This window comes from Topomyia yanbarensis, unplaced genomic scaffold (genome assembly GCF_030247195.1).
Source record: "Topomyia yanbarensis strain Yona2022 unplaced genomic scaffold, ASM3024719v1 HiC_scaffold_253, whole genome shotgun sequence".
NCBI classification, from domain to species: domain Eukaryota; kingdom Metazoa; phylum Arthropoda; class Insecta; order Diptera; family Culicidae; genus Topomyia; species Topomyia yanbarensis.
The window spans coordinates 24,326-50,000 of NW_026683441.1; the positions used below are offsets into that span (position 1 = coordinate 24,326).

Below are 25,675 nucleotides of genomic sequence, written 5' to 3' on the forward strand. Positions count from 1 at the left end.
AATGAGGGCCAGGATTAGGTTGACGATTTTAAGAGCGATTGCATAACCTTTCTATACGAGAAAGGCAAAAATGTGCCAAAGTCAAAATTAAGTCAATTTTCGTCAAAACCTTTTTTTTAGAGATTACATCAAATCTCAACGTTTCATGCATTTTAAAGTCATTAGTCATCGATTTTGAAATTTTCCCTTACTCCCCTCTTTGAGAATTTTTCATTTCAGTTTATATGGGAATTTGCTGTGTTGTCGCACTCTTCAACTCGTAACTCCGGAACCAGAAGTCCAATCAACAAAAAATGCAATAGCAGCCGATGGGAAGCTTGTACCTTTAATTTGAGACAAAGTTTTTGCAAATCGGTCCATCCATCTCTGAGAAACAGAGGTGACATTTTTTTCACATTCAGACAGACATTTTCCGATCTCGACAAACTCAGTCGGGATTAGGTTGACGATTTTTAGAGCGATTGTATAACCTTTTTATATGAGAAAGGCAAAACAAATGCATATAAAAATCGATCCTGACCCGCTAGAGACAAACGTAAAACGCCATTTCAAATAATTTTTCTTCTACTTTCCAGAAAATGTTATTTTCGTTGTTAATCGTATTAAGTGTTCGTCTAAACTCTATGCATTCTTAAAAGTATAATTTTCAGCAAATGTTAAAATTTATGCAATAAAATACGCATTCAATCTATTCCAACTTCACTTCTCATTCGAAAAAATGTCACTTGTCCATATTTTGGCACATCCCTTCAAATATGAGCTCAACATAACTGGAAATCTGACAGTTGTGATTAGTTTCTATTTGAGTCTTCTCATGCAGGTATTTTATAAGATATTGATATAATTTGACGACTATGGGATCAATTAAACGATCTCATTTCCACAATTTCCCAAACATCTCCGTGATGCTTAAATCAATCAGAATATATTGACACTTTATCAGATAGTTATTATTGTGAAATTTGATTAAATTAGTCTGCGTCAACAACCTTTTTTTCTTCAATCCAGTGAATTTTAGTTTGAAGGGGTATTTGACCCCAAACCTCTTCTTGTCTATGATACAGTTATTCTCAATAGTTCTCAGTGCACTATTCGGAAAGAGTTTGTCTACGACTTAGTAGTTCTTCCAGGTTAAGCAAACTTTAGAGTGACGGAACGTGTTAAGTAATGAAATGGAATTGAAAAATGCGCGTTATGAGCAAAATTTGGTCGAATCAAACTTGATCCTTTTCTTTTAAGCGTGTATTTATAAAAGCTGAGCACCCCCTCTTTGTAGATTCAGAATGATGTCTTTATTTAATTTTAACATTTGCTCTTTAGTTATATAAAAGAGTCTTCAAAAAATAAGAGTTTCATATCAAATTTTTGTTCGCGCTTTTCGAAAATCCGAACTACTCAAGTTAGCTTGATCGTTAAAAGTATCCATATCAATTGTTACCAACGTAATAAAAATCGGAAGCCGCCGCAACGACAAAAGGATGGCCAACGGTTTCAAGTGGAAGCCGCTCTCTCCAGGATGTCACAAACAAACTGGGAATATCGTGGAGTTATGTTTCAAATATTTGGTTTGGCAGGCTTTCTGTAACTGTGGCTTGAAAGGCGGCATTTTCATAGTAAATGGGACCACCAACCAGGAACGTCTTCATTAGAATCTTTGATCCTAGTGACTATCTCAAAATTCTCTAAATAAACTTTGCTTAACTGCAAAAGTGTATCAAATCAAATATTTCAAAAAATGAAGCTCAGAAGAACATCTTGTATTTAAAAGAACTTTTATAAAATGTATTCATATGAACAATAATCATTACCAATATGGCAACATAGCATAGCATTTTAAAAATTGTCCCAACCTTTGAACAAGACTACTCGGTTTGACATAAAGCCAATCGGCATAATATGGTTTGACATAAGACATTATATGGTAGTAGCCGTTTGACATAACAATCGTGTGTACGATTTTACATAAGACATGAAAATTCAAGCTCGTTGTCAAATTGTGCATTCATTTCGTATACAGATTCAAAGAAAGCTCGAAAGAAGAAATCAACCCCTATGTTCGAGGGAACCAGTCAGACAAAAAGTTTACAAGTGTGCGTGCAAGAGTTATTTGGCACACAGATTCATGTTTGAAAGAACGAATCAACCCCAATGTTCGAGGAAACCGGGTATACGAATGGATAAGAAGCTTATTTGCGAGATTTTCGACATCGGACTTCTGACATCGGAATTTCAGCGTCAGATATTCGACATCAGAATTCCATCATCGGATTTTCAACATTAGATTTCCGGCATCGGAATTCCGACGTCGAATTTTCGACAACTGAATTTCGACGTCGAATTTTTGACATCGGAATTCTAACTTCGGATTTCCGACATCTGAATTACGACGTCGAATTTTCAACATCGGAAATCCGATGTCGGCTTTCCAACATAATAGTTCCGACGTCGGATATTCGAAATCGGAATTCCTACTTCGCATTTTCGATATCGGATTTCCGACATAGGAATTCAGTCGCTGGATCTTCGATATCGGAATCCCTACGACGGATTTCCGACATTGGAAGTTCGACGTCAGATTCCCAACATAGAAATTCCCACGTCGATTTTCCGACACAGGAGTTCCTACGTCGGATATTCGACATCGAAATTCCGACGATGGATTTACAACATGGAACTTCCGACGTCGTATTGCCGACACCGGAATTCCAACATCGGCTTTCCGACGTCCGATATTCGACATCGTCATTCCTACGTCAGAGATCCGTCATTGGAATTCTGATGTGGAAAATCCGACTTCGGATTTTCGACATCAGACTTCCGGCAATTAAGCGAAAACAGCTGACAGAATCGCTTAATGCACGATAGAGGATGAAAGATATTGCCCAGCAGATCTGTAAACACTATATATAATTGATTTAATTCATTGTTTCCAAAACATCTAGATAGTTGGCACATATTATTTCAATTTGGCCTCGATTGTTGTATAAATACGCATATGTCACCGAATTCACGCCTGCTTGTCGCGCTTTCTTACATTGTCGTTTGATAATGCGTCTAAAGATGCAACAACCATTTTGGTCCAGGCGATTTCGCGGCAACGCAACCTGTTTACGCTTTCAATCCGTTGCACAATGGGAAAAAACAAAGAAAAAAATACATTTAAATCAGTAACTTTGAAACACCTCATCGGAACATCATCACTTGTACCATTTTAAGAAGAACAAAATCTGAGAATTCAAATGGCATTATTCTTACATTGGCAAAATAAGGGAAGTTTGGGTTTTGGGGTATTTAAACCCTAAAATAACCTATTTTTTAATAAAAAACCTTATATCTCTAATCCACGCTGGAAATCGTACATGAATTGTACTGATTGTTACGTAAAAAAACCTCAGGAAGCTAATGAAAGTATTTCCATCTTGGGCAGAATACGGAAAGTTGGGGATTTGGGACCTTTTAAATCAGAAATCTTATTGTATTAATCAATTCCTGAATAGCTATTTTTTACTAACGAAGTCGTATGTAAAATATCACCTCAATTGAAAAAAAATCTCAGAAATTAACTGAGGTGGTTTGAGTTTAAATATAAAACAGGAAATTAGGGTTTTGTGACACTTGAACCCCAAATTCACCTATTTTTCTTATAAAACAGTTTACATCTCTGATTCACGCTGGAAATCATACATGAATTGTACTGATTATTACATAAACAAACATCAGAAAGCTAATAAAAGTATTTTCATCTTGGGCAAAATACGGGAAGTTGGGGTTTTAGGACATTTTGTCGTTCGTATTACAGTATTTCAACTATTCTTGGTATTATCTCGACTATTCTTCAATAAATGTATATGCAATGCAATATTTTTAATGTTAAAACACTCAGAAATTGATCTAAAAATAGTTTCATTATTGGGGAAATACAGGAAGTTTGGGATTTGGGACCTTTTGATTCAGAAATCTTATTGTATTAATGAATACCTGAATCGCTATTATTTGCTAACGAAGTCGTATGTAAAATATCACCTTAATTAAAAAAAATCTTAGAAATTAACTGAGGTGATTTGAGTTTAAATATAAAACAGGAAATTAGGGTTTTGTGACACTTGAACCCCAAAATCACCAATTTTTTACATCTCTGATTCACGCTGGAAATCATACATGAATTGTACCAATTATTACGTAAACAAACCTCAGGAAGCTAATAAAAGTATTTTCATCTTGGGCAGAATACGGGAAGTAGGGGTTTTGGGACATTATAAACCAAAGAAAGCATATTACATTGTATTTATATTCTTTGGGAAATAGCAGAGATATTTACACGAACAAATTAATAAACAAATTTCTGTGATATCGATGACAAAATCTTTCTAAACCCCGACATCCCGTATTTTTCCGAGAAAAAATAATTTCATTAAATTCCTGAGATTTTCAAAGTAAGGAATAAAGCAACATATGTAAGATAAAGAGCGTGAATAAGTTTTATTTATGTTTTAAAAATTAAGTGACTGTCGAGGCAAAATGTCTCAAAAACCTAGCTTCTCATATTGTTTCTAAAATTAAACTATCCCATAACATGTACTATTTTCCCACTACATAGTTTTACATAATTCAATTGTGAGTATAAGAAACCGACCAACCAATTCTCCCGCCTGGTCCAACTGAGATTTCTTTCCATTGTGGGCAATATTTTAGATATATTTTTGTTAACAGATGGTAGAGATTGAAGTGTTACGCAAACCAATGAGATTTGTGAATTTGTTAACCTATTTTAGTCCAGTTCTTGAGTGTTTCCACGTAAATAGTCCAGATGATAGCAAGAATACTATCAACAGCAAATTTTTCCAAAATCTCCACTTCACGTATTGTGCCCAAGATGAAAATACTTCCATTAGCTTCCTAATTGTTTTACATAATAATAGTTACAATTCAGGGTTTTTTACTTATTAGTCAGTAAAACTCATGTATGATTTCCAGCGTAAATCAGAGAAATAAACTGTTTTATAAAAAAAATTGGTGATTTTGGAGCTCAAGTGTCACGAAACCCTAACTTCCCGTTTTAAATTGAAAATCAAACTACCTCAGTTAATTTACTGATTTTTTTTCATTATAGATGATATTTTACATACGACTTAATAAGCAAATTATAGCAATTCAGGTATTTATTAATGCAATAAGAATTCTGAATCAAAAGGTACCAAATCCCAAACTTCCTGTATTTCACCAATAATGAAACTATTTTTAGATCAGTTTCTGAGTGTTTCAACATTAAAAATATTGCATTGCATATACATTTATTGAAGAATAGTCGAGATAATACTAAGAATAGTTGAAATACTGTAGTACGAACGACAAAATGTCCCAAAACCCCAACTTCCCGTATTCTGCCCAAGATGAAAATCCTTTATTAGCTTCCTGAGGTTTGTTTACGTAATAATCGGTACAATTCATGTATGATTTCCAGCGTGGATCAGAGATATAAGATTTTTATTAAAAATATGTGATTTTGGGGTTCAAGTGTCACAAAACCCCAATTTCCTGTTTTACATTTAAACTCAAACCACCTCAATTAATTTCTGAGATTTTTTCAATTAAGGTGATATTTTACATACGACTTCGTTTGTAAATAATAGCAATTTAGGTATTTATTAATACAATAAGATTTCTGAATCAAAAGGTCCCAAATCCCCAACTTCGCGTATTCTGCCCAAGATGGAAATACTTTCATTAGCTTCCTGAGGTTTTTTACGCAATAATCAGTACAATTCATGTACGATTTCCAGCGTGGATCAGAGATATAAGGTTTTTTATTAAAAAAATAGATGATTTTGGGGTTTAAATACCCCAAAACCCAAACTTCCCTTATTTTGCCCAATGTTCCGATGAGGTGTTTCAAAGTTACTGATTTAAATGTATTTTTTCTTCGTTTTTCCCATTGTGCGTTGTTTGAAATCTGCCCGCGGCGGTGTCTTGTTTATAAAGTTAATTTTGTTATATATAGTTCATGGAATAAAATAAACAAAAGTGAGACTCTCCGGATCGGATAAAATCACGAATTAATCATTAAAATCGAGTAATGGGGTCGCCTGCAATAAATTTTTGAAACCAAAAGGGCTATAAACTTTAAACAATATTTTCAAAAAATTTTCCTCAGGATACATCAGGATTTGATTTTGCAATGACAAATACTTCCGAAAATTGGACCTTCCATTGAAATTGTAGTTTTACTTACTTTGGATACTTTGACTCATATCCGCTACATCTGCTACTTCGAGAACACTTTTCTCGGGAATTCCAAACGGCGTTTATATAGTAAGGATACGAGTCGAAAACTGTATTCGTTTCTACCGGACAATTCCATTCAAAATGCACGTAGCAAAAATTACACAAACCACGCTAAGGACCCAGTAATGACAGATTCGTTTGTGCCAATATTGTATTCAGTCGGCATACCATCGGAATCTGAGAAAAGCCGGTTGTTCCCTTATCCAGCAGGATCGAATTCTGAGGAGAGCCGGTTGTTCCCTTACCCGATCAGAAACTCATAACAAAAAGATTTCAAAACTATATCTCGCGTTGTTACTTGTTACAAATTTATGATATTTTAACTACTAACGAGACCATATTTATAACACAATATGTTACGAAAATTGCATGTTATAATCTTGTTATTTCATTCTGATCGGGTATCCACTTCTATCAAATCCAAAACACAGCCTTAAATGTCATCATCTGATGTACAAATGGTTGCCGAGCTTGTGGCTGCTTGTCAGGTCATAATCACTACTGCAAAAGCTGCGTCCAGTACCCCCAAATAAACAGCTCCATCAGCGAAGAAGCCGAAGTGATTGACGGCGGAATTGCACTCTATCCCCGCAAGTATAGATGACAAGGAAGAACAACAAATTGGACGATGATGATTATCACGTGAACGATAAATAGAGAGAAATGAATAATCCTTCAAGGTGCAGTAGGTTAGCAAACAAAGAATTCCTTGTCAGAAAATAAAGTCTCCACGCGCACGTTGCGTACATGAGATTTGACAGATATGGAAATATATTTGATTTTATTTTATCTTTATTTTATCTCAATACACAAAAATTTTCTTCTGTGTGAAATTTTGTTTTCAGCGGCGACTGGATATAAGATTTTAAAACTTCGGTAATGTTTTAGAAATAAATGCTCTCCTCAGCGGACATTACACGTATGTAAGACAAATGTTTTGGGTTTGCCGAATCTTTGGGTTTTAAGTTAATCGTTGAATGTCTGTTGCAATATTGCTCTCGAAATTGCAGGATTTTTGCTGGAATCCATTAGCAGAGAGCAATATTTTTAACATCAACATATTAGAGAAAAGGAGGTTTGTAAGCATTTTTGTTAATTTTTCGGGTTTGCAGACTAGAATGAAACTTATTGCACCGCCAATAATGTCCCGTTCCGACAAGATTCGAGCTTAGGCGCTTTTGAACACACTATTCGCCTGAATATTGAGACTTTCTCTCACACATTCTTATAAAAGTGACAATGAATGAAGAGCTCCTGTTTGGCATATCGGTACACGAACATCTGCTATAACAAATAAGAAGGTTTCCAAATTGGATTCAAATTTTACGGCACTGATCACAGCACACCCTATACTATACAGCAACCATTTTAAACTAATAAAAAAGTCAGGTAAGTGTAATTTTGATATCAAATTATTCAAAATGTTCAAACTGTTCAACAACTTTCCCGTTATATTCATTACCACCAACATCGAACGATTGGGTGCTTACTGTAGGGGGCTTGTTCGGGGATTCTTCCCTTTTCTTTCACCACATAAATAGAGGCAATTCGAACTTTTACAATGTTGTTGCTCGTCAGTGAATGATGTAATGCGTCATATCATGCCGAAAATCCCCCGTTTAACTTGTACCTAGGCGTGTGTATGTATGTATTAATTGCACGACCCGCGCCTTATCGCCAGTCAGTTGATTTCCAATAGTAAACAAGCGCGTGCAACGTCACGCCGCGAAGAATACGCATGCAAACAACCATCAGCAAGCAGCGTGTTCCGAGTCTCCATCCGCGACTATTTTCACCCATTCGCTAGACCTGCTGTATACCTACCGCACCCCGTTTAGTCAAACACACAAAAAAAACATTTCCTTCACACACATCATCGACAAACGGCCAACAGTTCGAAACTTGTTTTGATTGACGAAAGACGGATGGCGACGACGACTACGACGACTTCGCGCCCCAGTCAGTCTTTATCATGACTTCGTACGATCATGATCGGCGCGTGTGGAGCGGTCCGCGGCAACCGTGCGTCTTCAATCCGGCGTGTAACTTTGGCCAGATCGTGCTGAACCTGCTCGAACGGTCGGCGGAAAAGGTAATCCAAATCGATGGCGATACCGGCCGTACCATGACCCGGTCCGAAATGCGGCTTCGTGTAGTGCGGGTGGCCCAGAATCTGCAGAAGCTCGGTTACGGCGTCGGCGATATCGCATCCGTCGTGGCAGTGAACAGTGAAAACCTGGCGCCACTCATACTGGGTCTGCAGGTAATCGGCGTTGGATTTAATGCCCTGGCACCGACCTTCGACGAGGAGGAAATGGCACACATGATGCGGCAGACACAATCGAAGCTGGTGTTTTGCGATGCTAATAATTACGGCACGGTGAAAGCCGCCGCCGAGAAGGCGATTATTAGCGAACAGTTTCGGATATTCGTGATGGAGGATGCACACGATGAGACGCTGTCGGTGGATCAGCTGTTGAAACCGACGGGGACGGAACATGTGTTCTAGTGAGTTTACTTTGTATATTTTTACGATGAGCGTTATTGCTTCAAATAGCAGTGAAACACATGATAAGTTATAACAATTCCGTTGGTGAAATGAAGTAGGCGTAAGCAGGAACAGCGAAATGTCCACTGTTCCGAAAATAGAAGTTGTACTGCTATATTTAGAAACACAACCGAAAAAAACCTGGAAAAGAAGAATTTGGTGGGGATTGAGCGACCACAAACCCGCACGTTTGGAATTGATACGGTATTTGCGGTCAACAGATAAGTTGCACCGTAGATATGACATAATTAGCTGTGGTTTGGTGTTGGAAAATCCATTTAACCCATTCATGCCCATGTTGTTTGTGGACAACAACGTTTTTAAACAGCTATAACTTTTGATTGAGGAAAGATTTTCTCACAATAATAAGTAAGGCTAATAAATGTGATTATTGCCTTTCATTTGAGTATTAACAGTTACAAGGATCAGCTCTAGAACTGAAGTTATTGCACTTAGTCTAATTGGATTCCGATGGAGCAGTGCTGCCAGGAACAGTGTACGTTGACGACGGAAAACAAGTTTTTCATATATCTTCGTTATGTTGCAATATTATTGAAAACTGATAAAACTTATCAGTTTAGACTGTCTTTGGCTACGTTTTTGATGCAATTGGACTGTTGTAAACATTCTGAGAGACATGCATTGTGCATTGGAAGGTAAAAATTGAGCAGTTTCTAGCACTGCGGGGGAAGCACCTAACTTTACGAAAAAAGGCTTTTCGTGTTTCTTGACGTCAACGTTTTCAAGGAAAAGTTGTTTTGAAACCATACATGGACTAGAAAAAAGTTGGGCATGAAAGGGTTAAATCGTTTAAAGCAATGCTAGGAAATAAATTAAAGGGGTGAATCTTTTCATGTATTTATTTTTTAATACGTTTGTTTAACACGGCTCAACTGAACCGTAGGGTTTTCTTATTTGCGAAACATAAATTTGAAAAAATATGCTATGCTCGTTGGATGATATACATTCATTTTGTTATTTCGGGTGGAGTTTTAATTTCTTGCAGGGAATTAATTTACAAGGTCATCGACTGCTGTTTGAAGGTTAGTTAAGGCCATCGTAGTCGTCAACGCGGTTGGTGCATTAGGTCTCACTGTTGGATGTCCTTGCTTGTCTATTGGCCTTACACGTCACGACTGTCTATCCGTCTTGTTTGGCACCTGCTTGGTCGTTCGGGATTATCTTGCGTGATTGTGAAAAACAACGTAGCTGTAAATGAGAGCCTCTTTTTGTTTACATTCTGTTTCGTGTAAATTTATTAAAATCATGTAAATTTGTTATTAATTATTATTATTATTTATAATTAAAAATCTATCTACTCACCTTCTAATAAAGAAAACAATTTGGAATATAATTTTTGAAGTGAGCTCTCGCAGCATTTAGATGTTACACGTATTATGTACTCGACGCATCGAAAGTTTGTTGGTGATGTACGCGTCATATTTTTTGGTGTGGGGCTTTAGTTTGAGTTCCTTTATTTTACTGACCATTTGAATACCCATCAAATAGTGGTTCACCCTTTAGAACTTTCAGAGAGCCATGTCTCGCATCCCCCATGACATGTTTGTGTAACGAAGGTAGAGGAAGCATGGCTTCCATAGATAGCCTCTGAACCTTAGTTAGTTTAGTGGTCATTGCTTAACTTTGGGACACCACACAATGGAGGCATTAGTTAGACCGTCTCGCGATGGTCTAGTAGGACCAGTGATCCAACCTCGGTTTGAGATCCCAAGTTTTCTTGAAGAGTTCACTGCAAGCCCACAGTGCTGTTGTCACTTTATCAACAACATATGTCAGTTGCGAGTTCCAATTCAATTTTTTGTCTAGGATAGCACCTAGGTGTTTCGCTTCTTCTGTGTAGTTAATTGTAGTTCCACTGAAGTTGGGGGAACCAATTCCAGTTTTTTCCTATTAAAAACGGTACAATGACCGTTTCTGCAGGGTTCACGTTGAGTCCCTCCATGAAACATCAGGTCATGATGAAGTTCAGGGCTAATTGAATCCGATCGCATAGTACAGATTCATGTTTTCCCCTTACAATTAGAACAATGTCATCTGCATCTCTAGAATCTCGAAACCCATTTCAGTCAGATGATTGAGAAGATCGTCCACCACTATTGATCAGAGCAGGTGTGATAGCACACCGCCCTGGGGACAGCCCTATTGGCTGTAATAGTTGCTTTCGTGTCTTCCATTCCCATTTTTGCGAGGGCCTTGTGAATTAATATGTAGGACGTATTATCAAAAACAACCTCGACTTCAGAAAAAGTGCAAATTACTATTTCTTAAAATCGAGGGTTTTTTCAGTACGTGTCACTAAGATATATAGGGCTGTTTCTGTTGATATGTTTATTTGATATGCAACTGGTACTTGCGGATCTTTCGATAAGTGCTTCGTTCGAATATAGTGGTCCAGCAGTTTTTCCATCAGTTTCAGAAGTGTTGATATCAAACTAATAGGTCTAAAGGCCATGGTAGTGTCAAGTCTTTTTTACTTGTTATTGGAATAAATATTGCCCAATTTTCTCTCCAGTTTATAGGTAGATGCCCAAGCATAAGACTGGATCTTAGAATATTTAATAGATCCGGAAAAATTATACCTACCGATTTTTGTAGAAATATTGAAACAACCAAGCAACATAATTTGTTGTGAAAAAATGCTTACAACTAATATTTAAACCAAATTATGTATAATAATCCAACTGCGGTGAACATATTCTCAACTGTTTCATCACCAAAAAGGCCCGTGGCGGAGTCTATTTGTAACATTTCATGAAAACGTACGCTGCATTGAAAATCCAAGTTGCCACTTAGTTTCAAATGAAGTTTATGTCTCGAAAAATTTCGGTGTTGGAATAATACGATGTTATTTTGTCATGATAAAATGGAACATTTGAAAGCGAATATTTTGCTCTTCTATATTTTCACCGGAGCGTCTTGATTTACAGCGAATTTTTCAATTTTGCCTATATATTTTCAACGCGTTCTCAAATGAAATCAAAAATGGATGAAAATATAACAATTAAATAGAGTACTCGAGGCGAATGACGCAGTTTTCGATTGCGCCTAACAATACGCAATTCTAATATGGCACAAACAATTATGAAAACATCATGGCCGCTTTCTCGTTGTGGCTGATTCGTTGATAGCCGAAAAACAATGATTAAGGTGCATCGTTGACGCCTTCTCGAAGCGTGACCGTCACTCACCCCGCTTGGTCTGGGTTCAATCCCAGTCGAGGTCGTTGAGACTTTTCTCAGGTTTTCTGAGGTTAAGCCTTCCTTCGGAAGGGAAGTAAAGATTTTGGTCCCCGCTCCATGAGCTGAAGCGTCGATATCTAGTCCAGATAGTAGGAGTCATTACCTCTCTGGCGTCGGTGTTTGGCCTCGTAGCGGAAATAGGCCGACGGAAGATAACCAGAACTAGAAAAAGACGCCTTCTCGTTGACAGCTGCTTTCCACTATAGACGAATTTCGCGCTAAATCGTATTCAGATTTTCTAGACTGTCTTTTGAAAAGGGTCAAACTTTTTTAACATTTTTTTTCAAATGGCTAAAGTCCAAAAATGACAAATCCTACAAAAAGTAGGAGTGATTTTCACATAATTAGTCAAATTTTTGAATAAAAATATTGGAAAAAATCTTCATCGACTCCTACACTGAAAAAAATCGATTTTAAAAATTTAAAGTCGATTTACAAAAAAAAAAACAATCTTTGATTTGGATTAAATTTTGTTCCAAGATAGGTAATTATGTTCCCTACCTACCGTCAAAAATTCAAGTTGGGAACTTTTAAAGAAAAAAGTTATAGGAAAAAAACTTTTCCTTCTTCAAACTGAATTTAATTTTTGCAGTGTATTTTTCTCGAAAACTGAACCAATAAAAGCCATAATCATCTCAGAATCCAATTTCCCAACTGCTAATTGCCTGATACATGCAAAAAGTATCAGTAACAAATTTGGTATATATTCATAACAAACTTGAGTGAGGGCAAAGATGAGCCATTTAACATCGATGATGCGAGATTTAACTATATACCACTTGGCCGTGTACGAAGAAGCATCTTGCCCATGTACCCGCCCAGGAAATAGAGATTGATAGTGTTGTCTCCAACAGGAGCCTTATTGCGAAGTATGGGATCCGCTCATTCAAGAACCCTTTGTTTAAGCCAGTGCAAATTCTGGTTAGCAATCAATTGCGTTCAGGAAAAAATCAAGGAGTATTTGTAAACAACTTATTTTCCATCAGCCCCATTTTGAACCTTTCGCGGAATCTGCTTTTCCAAACTTTGATCTTTTGGGCGGGGCTAGTCAACCTGTTCGCCGTTTTGTGCCGCGAGGCATAAACTTCCGTTGTTGCAAACAATTGGGCCTATAGCGACTTATTGTAGAAACAAAGCACACTGTGGAAAATGCTGTGGAAAATGTATGTAAATTATGTGGGGACAAAATGAAACATTGTTTTAAGGAACGCTCCGATAAGAAATGCAAAAGAGCACTACGTCACCGACAACGGCTAATTTCTACGTTTCCTTGTACACTGAGGAACGAGATTCTGACCATCCCATTGTGGGAACATCTTCTAATGTGCCTATAAATTTCCGAAAGAAGAAAATCAGTTTTCTTTCCTAAGCTTCCTCGTAAAGGCCTGAGAGTCTCCCTTGAAGGGTGCTGTCACAAAACCGAAGTAAGTGGTTCCTGGTTTCGGTAATCTTAGAAACTAGCAGGAATTTCCATATGGGACATCAAAAACCCCAAGTGTCCTTATATTTCAGTCTCTACATATTCCCCCAGGGTTTACACAATGCATTTGCATTACGATTAAAGGTTAGACGAAACGAGTACCCAACGCGAGCAACCGTGAAAAGTCTCCTACCTCGTGGTGCTAATAATTATACGCGAAAAAGACTTATGAACGTCGGATCGCCCGAATTTTTCCCAATATACGCGACGCTGCAAATGCAAATGAAACACTTGATGAGAGCTGAAAAACGCGATTATTGGCACCGGTCCGTCGACGGATTAACGGATAGATCATCAGAAAAACAATGTTTTGTCTGGTGGCTAGGACCTACGTTGTGTATTTGATTCATCCTGTGATTGGAATACACAGAACGTTCGTCATAGGATAGCAGCTATGCATCGCTTTTATGTTAATTATTATGACAGTAGTGGTGAGTGCAATTATAAAAGAGGCTGTGCTGCCCACAAAACGACCATACCCACATGGAGCACGGAAAGCACTCTTTTTATTTCCTGGGGAAACATGGGAGTTTTTGAGTACTTTATCTGAAAAATCGTAACAGATTACCTTAGTTTGAATTTTTTCGCAGAGCTCCATTCCGAGTAATGAGAAGGCGGACACTTGAATTAGAATGATAATGAGAAGGTGAACATTTTGTCATTAGAAGTTTTTAAATATTTCTTCTCAGAGGAGCTTGAAAATTGGCAAATTTCATGGAACGATGGAAGTTCAGGAGTCCCAAAGGCATCAACAAACCTTAGTCCAAGAGAATGGATGAAGGCTATGACTTAATTTGGGTAATATTTTGGGTCATGTACAATCATTATACGTAGAAGACCCAGCTCCGGCGTATTGAGGTCGTGGAGAACGGTCTCTGCACTTGTGGTGGCGGTTATCGCGATATTAAACATGTTGTCTGGTCGTGCGCTAAGTATTACCAGATCTCCTTTAAACAAATCCCTTCGGAGATGCTATACCAAATTCGTTACTGATACTTTTTGCATGTATCAGGCCACTAGCAGTTGGGAAATGGATTCCGAGATGATTATGACTTTCATTGGTTCAGTTTTCGATAAAAATACACTGAAAAAAAATCATTTTGAACAAGCCAAAGCTTTTTCAAATAACTTTTTTTTTAAAAAAAGTGCCCAACTTGATTTTTTGACGGTAGGTAGGGAACATAATTACCTATCTTGGAACAAAATTTCATCCAAATCAAAGATTTTTTTTGCAAATCTACTTTAAATTTTTAAAATCGACTTTTTTCAGTGTAGAAGTCAATGAAGAATTTTTTAAATATTTTTATTCAAAAATTTGACTAATTTTGTGAAAATCACTCCTACTACATTTTTTGTAGGATTTGTCATTTTTAGACAAAAGCCATTTGAAAACTGTTGGTAAAAAAAAGTTTGATCCTTTTCAAAAGACAGTCTAGATTATTTTTGGAAAATCAAAGTATGCAAAGTGACTTTTTGTGACAAAGTTCTCATTTACAAAAAGTTTCATTAAGAGTGCTGCCAACATTTGTTCGAGTTGGCACGACATTCGTCTATAGCACATATAATTGTTCGGCGACTCCGTGTCCGTCGAACGCTGTCGCATGGATGGTGCTTTCCCTATTGGGATTTATGCCAACTCTAGCGCTTCAGTGGGTTTGTGGCTGTTTCTCAGCAGCCACCCATACAGTTTCTTCGCCGCTCCGCATATTTCATGAGTTCTTCTTGTTCCTCTTGAGCTCTTCGACACACTGGTTTCTCCGCCAGACTGGTGTACGTGTTCTCCTTGGTCACTGTCCGATCCTCGTCTTTAGCTGGAGAGTTGAGAATGGACGAAGTGCAGTACACAACATCCTTTAAAGAGCCACTTTTCAGCAGCTTTCAAAGTTTGCTTTCAGCGCAATCCCTCTCCTCTTCCACCTCTATCGACGCAATCTTCTCCATACTCAGGTTTACAGTGTTCTTAGAGTTTCCCACGAATAGCTAGGGAAAGAAAGTCAACCCTGTCAGAGCTCCGCTTGACAGGGCCAAGGCAAAAATACTGTAGAGTGCGCCCTTGTGCACCACAGGCTTAGTATTTGTCACCACTTCGGATCCCAGTCATAGTTTTACATCACATCACACCGCATCACACCTTGGTTTTCAGAATAAATTTTACGGTACGGGTCTGGAGACCCGCCAGTTGGCACCCTCTTTTCAACTGCTACAGCAGAAGGCTGATAGCACCTAGCCGACGCCGGTCTAACGACGAAATGTAATCGATACTCACGTGGAGACATGAGATAGGAAACTTGTGAGTACTATGTTAAATCGCCTTTTGACGATACAGCTGTTGTTAGTCGCCTCTTACGACATGGGAAACAGAAATCCAGTGAGTCAATTCTTTTCTAAAATACTGCGAGAGATTTCAGCCACCACCGGATACCACCACTAGCTTTTTATACATGAATCCAGTCTACTCCGGTGGAGAGATTCCTGACAGTGATTGCTCTCCTGAAACCGTATCTCGCTGTTCATCACACCATTTCCGTTGTAAGGTGATCTCATGATCTGCGTCACCACTCTGTTGACAACGTTCAACGTCTTTGCCACGTCGTCAAGCCCTTCCGTTTCAAGCATCTCCATGCGTGTCCTTCGAAACTCGGACATTCGAAGACCACGTACTCCGATGTCTCCTCGAGATTTTCACACTACGGGCACAAGGGTGACGTTGCCTGCCCGAACCGATGAAGCCGCTTCTTGAAGCAGCCCTAGCCTGACAGGAGCTTTGTCAAATAAAAATCCACCTCTCCGTGCTTTCTATTGACAAACATTGATATGTTTGGGATGAGCCGGTAAGTCCATCTACATTTGTCACTATATTCCCATTCCTGCTACCACCTAGCCATCGAATCGATTCTCACCATCTACCTCACGTTTCTGGTTTATCTCTAATTGTAGCACTCGATATCCTCCGCCAGGGTGATTCAGATGGGGATCATCTCGGCGATAACACATACTGCCTGCGACAATATTGTTCTGAACGTGCTTGCGACATTTATGTTCATCAGCCGGAACATCCTGTTGGCATAATCCTCGCTACTGCGTTCGTTACCTTCGCCGACTTTTCACAGGCGTAGTCGACATGATTCTTGAAGTTCATCCGGTGAATATGCTTTATTTTCCACAGTTACGCATGAATTACTTTATTAATTGCTTTATTAGTTGTATCACCGTGAATTACTTTCGCTTCAGCGTAATCTTCACTCAAAATAATTCATTTTCTAAATCCCCGAGTGACTGAGTTTCGATTAAGCAGATCACTGCTCCTCACAAATATCTTCTACCGACTGACTCCTTACAATTTGACACAAAAGACTTTTATCATATCGTCTGTGTAGACTTTACTCTGAGAGAGTCTCAGACCTAAACAAAACATTCTTTCCACGCTCGCGAGAGTAAAGACCCCGGTGGATGAATCAGTAGTTCATTATGACTCATACTCGGAGGCCTTTACTTTCTACAACAGCGTCGCCGTCTGCTGCTAGCAGCAGCAAACTGTGTTTAATTAAACAAAGTGTTTATTCGTTTCCGTAAGCATATGGCTCGGAAAGCGCGAGTGCATCAAAATATCAGCTTAGCTTAAGGCTGTAGCTGGTGATGTAACCCAGGAAATTAGCTTCCATGGTGCACCACTTGGAGAAATTTGCCAGGGCTGATGCTGGCCGAAAACTATGGGCGCTGCAGGGATGGATTTCCAACTGGATCTGTTAAATGCATTCTTCTGTACCTTCGACATTTCGAAGAAATTGCCTTCATCCAAGCATTTCAGCAGCACAATTCTGAACAAGTCCGGATATGCCAGGATCACAGCTTCAGCGTCACGTTTGGTGTTTTATCCTGACCAGGGGCTTCTTTTGATTTCAGTCGCATCGACGCTTTTGCGAGCTTGTTGTTTGTCACTTGCCGATCGTTCGTGTTTTCTCCTTCTTCTTCTCCGCAGGGTGTTAGTGGCCAGGTATATGAGCGTACTTCAAGAAGAGACGCTCAACGATTATCTTCAGCTTACCCGGGCACATTTCAGCTGACATAGACGGGCCCTTCATCTTCGCCATCACAAGACGATATGTGTCCCTCCAGGAATTGGTGCCTACTTCTCGGCACAGCTCCTTGTGACAATCTGACTAACTAAGCTTGATCTCCCTTTTAAAAGCGACCCTAGCTTCCCGAAATGCCGCCCTACGCTCCTCTCTGTCTGATTCTGAGACAAGCAGTGCGTTGTTACGTGAACTGCTTGCAAGCCGCTGCCAAATGTCCAAAGCCCAAACACTTTACGCATTTCTCTCTTCGTTTATTCACTCGTGGGCTGCACTCAGTAGGTATCTCAACCATCTGACCGTAACTTTGCCTACCTCCAGCGCTTTATCAGCAGCGGTAGTCGATATACGAACCATCGCCGTCTGGGTTCCTCCTCTTCTTCAACCGAATAATCATGTGCACTTCGCCGAGGTTGCACTGTGCCTTCAGTACACCTTTTAGTTTGTCTACCGTCGTGACTTCACCCAGGTCCTTGCACATAATAACAGTCTCTGGGCTTAAGGCTTTGATTTATGCCTCATCGTCCATTGATTTGCTCATAATCACCTGCATATTCGAGCTGTTAATCGTGGGATCCCCCTTCAACTTGAAAAGCATCTCACCTTTTTGGGTACGAATGGTTCCCCCCTCGTTCTCACCCAAATCCTTTAGCCCTGAATCCTCCCTAACTTTTTTGAGGAGCGCTGCATACGTCGTTGCGTCAACAAACTTTGACGAGCATGACTTCTCCCTTTATCGCCTTCTGACGAGCCGGAGATTCTTCTTCTGTTTTGCTTCATTTTGCTCTCGTCCTTCCACTTTTGCTGTTTCCTTTACTTCTCTATCCGACATACAATGGTACTCCAGCTTTCTCCCTGTTGAGTGGCTTGCCCTTCCCTTCGGCAGTGAGAGCGCCCCTCTTTGGAGTGATGGAAACTGGCGTGTAATCCACTCCAACCAACTTCTCTTTCCCCTGCTACGAGAGAGCCAAGAGAACGGTTGCCTTTGCCGATGCCAATGTATGCTCAGCTACCTCAGCCTACAGTGATACTCGTACTCCTTCCCAGCAGACAATAGCGCCTTTCGGACTCTAAGAACCAACTCCTTAATGTCCTTATGGGGTTTAGGGACAAAATGTCGAAAGACAAAAGGTCGAATGGACAAAAAGTCGAATGACAAATGGTCGAAAAGGACAAAAGGTCGAAGAGATAAAAAGTCGAAAGGGCAAAAGGTCGAAATGGACAAAAGGTCGAAAGTGACAAAAGGTCGAAAGGGACAAAAGGTCGAAAGGGACAAAACGTCGAATGGGACAAAACGTCGAAAAGATGCTATATTGAAATGCATTAAACGTAAGGGACCTTTTCACGCGGTTTCTTATTCCATCGTAGTATTTCTTAACATAGTGTTTTAATTAGCATCATAACTGAATGTAAACAACCAAGACGATCAATTACTGTTTTTACTGTCTGTCACTATTCAATTGCATTTCATTATTGACCATGTATTTCTATTTGTTTAGTTCGTTACTGTGTCGTGTTTAAATGGAGTAGACCATTCCTTTTTATTTTGCCTTCTCTGAATACTATTGACTGTGTATTGTTCTGTTTTCATGGTGGTTTGGGGCCTTTGAATTAGTTCGGAAATCTGTGATAACTGCTTCGTTACGGTCTGTTATCTATCATTCATCAGCCGTTTCATAAGCAGCTATACTCTCTTCAAATAGTATCTCCTCAACTTTGAAACTTGCGCCGGTCTTGGCAGTTTTTAAATTTAAAAATAATCTGAATAAAGCTATATTTTTGAAACTATTGAAAATCGATTTTAACGTATATATTAATGTTAAACAAATAATGAATTCTGCCATGAAGTTGAATTTTGCTAGAAAAATTTTAAATCATGAAATACAATGATTTGAATTTGGCGTTTTTCCTTCTTTTTAACATGAGCTTTATGTGATGATGATGATGATGATGATGATGATGATGTGACGAACTGTGTAACGGCATAACCGAGGCCAAGGAACAGAAGCGGCGCAAACAAGGTGGCCGCCAACCCGCCGTCGGAAGCGGCAGCCCCTCGCAAGCAAACCTGTGATCCACTCGTTTGCCCGGCTTACTCAACCATAGGGTCGATAAATTAGTGTAGGTCCGATTGAGCGTAGCGACGTCGGACAGCACATGAAGTAAAGCGATGTGGCGTAGCCACATTAGGCGGCAGTTTTGATATATATATATATATATATATATATATATATATATATATATATATATATATATATATATATATATATATATATATATATATATATATATATATATATATATATATATATATATATATATATATATATATATATATATATATATATATATATATATATATGTATATATATATATATATATATATATATATATATATATATATATATATATATATATATATATATATATATATATATATATATATATATATATATATATATATATATATATATATATATATATATATATATATATTAATTTTACTCTTCTGCTTTAAAAATGATGAACTAACTATGATTGGTAGCGACATTTTTATTCTATATATAATATTGCTAAACGATTTTTGTTTCACTATAATATACAGAGAAACATATAATTCTAAATATAATATAAACTATTTTCCTAAGAATAAACGATATTTTCAATTTTTTTACATTTTAACGACATTCAATTAGCTAGAGATTACTGGGTAGGGAATGTTATGAAACTTAGAGCCATAGTACTCAAGTGAGAGCAAGGATGTGAAGTAAACAGATCGGAAAACTAGAAGTGGCAGGGTCATTAGAACAGGCTAAATTTTGGGGAAAACGAAACGGCAGACGCAAAAGCCGAAGAGTCCACCGTCTCGCGGGATGACACCAAGTAATAATCGAAAGATCGCGACTAAAATACTGGTTATCATCACAGGCAGAGTCCCCAATAACTACCAATAAAAAGTCAGCTTCCGAAACCAGAGTGGCTGTTAGGCTGTTCACTTCATACCTTTAAAACGTTGACGAGTGCTGGTACCGCACTGCTTGCACCAAATTTGATGAAAGCTATTCGACGACGACGCGGCTGTTTTGCGCTGCCTTGCGCGAAAGTGTTGTTGAGATCCTAGCTTGGAGTTCGGTAACTGCTGGTAGTGTCGGATCTCCGCAGAGCGTACCAGAAACAAAATACGAATGCAACGATCCGGCTGACGGTGTTTAGCGATGCCGCCTTAAAACGCACGTCTGCATTTCGTATCGCCTGTAAGTCCACAATCCGCGCTATAGCACACAGAAAACGACATGGAGACAACGTCGTTTGGCTTGTACGCAAGCAGAACATTTGTTCTAGCCGCCCGGTATTCATACTTTATCATAGAAGATGGAAGAAGTGAGTAGCCTATATTTACAACATGGAACTGAAGTTTCTGAATTGGAAGCTATCTGATACACGCAGTTGCTACAGAATATTGCTAATCCTTTAAAGTTTTATCTATGAACATATTGGCTATGATATTTGATTTTTAGTTCCTGAAAGGGTACTTTAAAAAAATGAAAGGTTAAAAATTTGGTTTCGACTTTAAAATTTATCCGACCTTTCGTCTTTCGACTTTTTGTCCTTTCGACCTTTTGTATCTTCGACCATTTGTCTTTCGACCTTTTGCCTTTCAACCTTTTGTCCTTTCGACTTTTTGTATTTTCGACCTTTTGTCCTTTCGACCTTTTGTCTCTTCGACCTTTTGTCGTAGATTCCTTTATGGACATTGTTTCTCACGTCCACAAACTTGTGTAACTTCTCCACCAAGCACTTCGCTGTCACTACTTTCAGCTTCTGTAGGTTTTTACTCACCCCGCTCTACACTGGCAGTTGCTTCAGCTTCTGATGGTGGTGATGACCTCACTACTACCTAATCACCTCAGGCAAACGGATTCGCCGCACCTATTTCGCATGTGTGAATTTATTGGATTTTATGGACTCCGGACTCCCATGTATATCTGTGCAAGCAGGTAGGCCATGCTAGGGTTGACACTGTCCTTCATAGGAAGTAGTGTTCAGAGCCGGATCGACGTAAAATCAGAAATGGTTCTCCCGAACCTAGTACCATCAACCAGATTCCTCACAGTAGGTCAGGGGGTGGAAATCCCCTCAACTTCTGTTCCTGCTGCCCCAATGTATGTGTGTATATTTGTGTGTTTGTGGCATGAATATCACCTCTGTTTCTCAGAGATGGCTGAACCGATTTGCACAATCAAAGTGAAAGGTACAACCTTCCCATCAGCTGCTATTAAATTTGTTGTCGATCGGAGTTCCGGTTCCGGAGATACGGGTTTAAGAGTGCGGCCAAAAAAAGATGGAAAACTTTAAAATAAGTGCCAATTTTTTTTGAATTTTCCAGCCTAGAGCAATAATGACTACTATGCTATATTTCACCCTAAGGAGGAAAATTTGGTAAACACCGAAATTTCTCACTAGGGTGAAAATTTGTTGGTAAAACCAGTCTTTGCACTTGAGGGCACAAATTCTTATTTCTTACACAGTTGCGTTTCGGCTTCGCCGGCGCTACTCTATTCCGACAGAAAGTTAGTGTCGGTTTCTGATGAGGCGAAGCCGATACGCAACTGTGTAAAAAAAAACAATAATGGCTAACCAAATCGCTTTGGCCACATTGGCCACCAACGATGGTTCTTGATTCCATATAAAGAGGAACTGAAAAATGTCCAAGGGGAGGAGAACGGAAAATTTAAAAATCGAATCTTTGATTTTGATGACATATATCTTTGAAATGCATGAAACTTCGATATTTGATGTAATCTCGGAAAAAAATCTAAAAAAATGCAAATTTATACATGACTGACAGATCGGATCAAATTTTCGAGAATTTATTTAAAGATCAAATGCTGCTTCATAACTCCGTCCACGATCTATCTATTCGCATAGCTTTTAATCATTATTTACTGATCTCCAATAAAAGTCAATTGATTATTCATGAACAATATATTATTTCAGCCCCCGGTACCTTGGCGACTCCTACAAACTGATAGCGAACATAACGTGCTCCTCGGGCACGATGGGTCTACCGAAAGGCGTGTGCTTCTCCCACGCTCAAACAATCTCCGGATTCTGTAAAGTAGCGTAAGCATGCCTCCAGCAAAACTGTATCTCCATTCCGAAATAAACCTTTCACTCACTTCCAGGAACTTCGACGACGGAATCTGTTTGAACTTCAGCACACTCTACTGGGGCACCGGAGTCTACGTGCTGAACATGTCAGTCATGAACAACTCCACTCGACTGATCACACGACGAACCTTCTCGGTGGACCTCTTCTTTGAACTTATCCAAAAGTATAAGATCAAATTTTTCTACACACCAGCCTCCTACGCTGCGGCCATCATCGCTGATCCACGGGTCAGGAAAACAGACATGTCCAGTATTAAATTTTGGGCTCTCGGTGCTTCCAGTGTGTCCGAGACGATTCGCGATGCTGTGGATGATGTGCTGAAACCTACCGGAAGATCTTACAACTTCTACGGAACGTCCGAGTGCGGTTTTTTGGCGGCTGACTTCTTAAAACGGAAACCGAATGCGGTCGGAAAGGTCGGAACGAACATGCAGGTTCGCATACTAAGCGACGACGGCGAACCGCTTGGAGTGGGCGAACAAGGTGAAGTTGTCGTCAAATCGGTTGGGATACCATTCATAGTGAGTATAATTAATCTACACAATGCTCATGTAGTTGTTAATTAATTTTTTTTCCCTTCAAGGGTTACTACAAAAATGAACAAGCATCCCGGGAAGCGCTAGACAAAGATGGATGGTTCCTAACGGGAGATATTGGCTTCTTCGATGAAGAAGGATATCTCCACTTGGTTGAGCGGAAGAAAGACATTTTGAAGTACATGGGTAACCAGGTATCGCCATCGGAAGTGGAAGCTGTCATTCAGCAAATACACGAAGTACTGCAAGTATGTGTTACCGGAATACCGAACAAGGATAACACATCCGATCTGGTGACGGCGGTCATTCGGAAGTACCCAAAGTCGGATTTGTCGGCCGAAGATGTGATTGAATATGTGGCGAACCGTTTGAGTGATCCCAAACATCTGCGGGGAGGTGTGTACTTTGTGAATGAATTCCCCATGACGACAAATGGGAAGATTATAAGACGGAAGGTACGACAGATGCTACAGGAAGGGGAAATACAATAAAACTCTATATATATAAACACTGGTGTGGCGGTACACAATGTTTTCATTGTATTATTTATTTATTTCTTATCAGTACTGCGTGGTTGCTTACTGGCAATCTTTTAATCTTCAGTCTGAAGTCCAATCTAAGCCGCGTGTGCAGGAAACTCTATAAATAGATGACACAGGTCTTCCTCCATAGTAATTTTAAGAGTTATTTCTTGTCATCATCTGATTACGAATGAAAATTGAAAACGGGAATCGGAGACAACAAACCTAGCATCGTTGCAAATCAAACACGGGTTTCTACGCAAAACTATATTTTTAGAAAGAAAATCTGTTCAGTTGGATTGCAGAATAAAATCAATTAATCATTTAATTTCGCCATCCATAATCATCTTCCGTACAACTTTTCTCTTTACATTTCCCTTGCTGGTAAGCGGCATTCCATCAACAAAGTAAACTCCACCTCTGAGCCGTTTATGGTCCGTAACACGTTTCTCAACAAACAGAACTATGTCTTCCTCGCTAACGGCTGATGGTACATCTCGGACGACCACTGCCGTGGGTAGCTCTTTGCTTCTTTCCTGTGTTGGAATCCCCACGACACAAGCCTGTTTTATCCCTTCCATTTGTAAGATTATGTCCTCCAACTGTTGAGGACTAACCGCGTCATAGTATTTGAAGGTATCTCCTTTGCGGTCGACCAGAAAAAGATATCCTTCCTCGTCGAAGTATCCCATATCGCCGGATCGGAACCAACCCTCGGCATCCAGTGCTTCTGCTGTGGCTTTCTCGTCCTTGAAGTAGCCCTGTGTTTCAAACAAAGTATATAAACTTGTGCAGCTCCCTGTCAAGTAAAACTTACCAAAAATGTAGGTGTCCTTTTAATCCACAGCTCTCCTTGCTCTCCAACACCAAGAGACCGTCCTTCATCATCAACGATTTTAATTTCCAAATTAGACAACACCGATCCTACGGCTCCTCGTTTACGCTTCAACAAATCCGCCGCAATCAATCCACATTCCGTGGAAGCGTAGATTGTAAACGACCTTCCGCTGGGGTGTAACGCATCCACCGCATCCCGGAGTCCGTCCGACACGAAGTACCCTCCAATGCCCCACAGTTTCATTGAGGACAGATCCACCCGCTTGGCACGGGGATGTTGTACCAGCGCGTGTGAATAAACCGGAGGTCCGTTTACGCCGTTGATTCGATATTTTTCGATCAGATCAAAAAACAGATCTTCCGAGAATGGTTTTCTCGTCAGCACGACAGTACTCTCGTAGAAGATGGCCATATCGTGGGTGAATGCGACGCTGATCCAGTGAATTGAACCCATCGCGAGGAAGACTAGGTTGTTGAAGATTCTGTAATGAAGAGAAAACTTGCTGTAGCGTAGTCGAGGTACTCCCTTCTCTTTCTCTGGTATCAGAAAATTTAAACGCGGCACATTGGACGATTAATGTGCAAGCTTAAGAAACGTTGTTCGTTGACAGTGGCGTCATTTAAAAACTTATCAACTTCAGTACAATTCTCTATAGCCTCAATAATATGAGAAGTTGAATTTGAATATTTCGTGTTCCACTCGTTAGTAACTTGGTACCAGTTAGACGATAGATCCGAACTAATAACAAATTGGCACCAGTTAGACACTAAAGCCAAACAGCTCAAACAACCTATTTGAACAAACTGCTCCCTAGCGATGCCTCGGTTAGCCAAGCACAAAATGTCTGGTTTACTAACGAGTAAGCAAAAACGAAAAAAATGGATGAACCGATTTACGCATGAGGGCATCACCTAACTTGGCTCACCGAGTCATGACTTGGGTCCAGCCAGTTGCTTTAGGCGAT

General features: G+C 39.3%; 2 protein-coding genes across 2 annotated transcripts; one reads left to right on the forward strand and one right to left on the reverse strand.

Moving 5' to 3' along the window:
* Positions 1–8,182: 8,182 nt before the first annotated feature.
* Positions 8,183–23,881, forward strand: LOC131695045 (probable 4-coumarate--CoA ligase 1). The gene is made up of 4 exons (XM_058983572.1): positions 8,183–8,790; positions 22,642–22,767; positions 22,830–23,337; positions 23,400–23,881. The coding sequence occupies exons 1-4, from the start codon at positions 8,255–8,257 to the stop codon at positions 23,841–23,843; spliced, it is 1,614 nt and encodes a 537-aa protein (XP_058839555.1). The 5' UTR covers positions 8,183–8,254; the 3' UTR covers positions 23,844–23,881.
* On the reverse strand, positions 23,880–25,192 carry LOC131695046 (uncharacterized; the record flags this gene model as incomplete). Its single annotated transcript, XM_058983573.1, has 2 exons — positions 23,880–24,634; positions 24,691–25,192. Coding segments are annotated over 2 exons (943 nt in total), but the record flags the coding sequence as incomplete, so codon positions are not given.
* Positions 25,193–25,675: the final 483 nt, after the last annotated feature.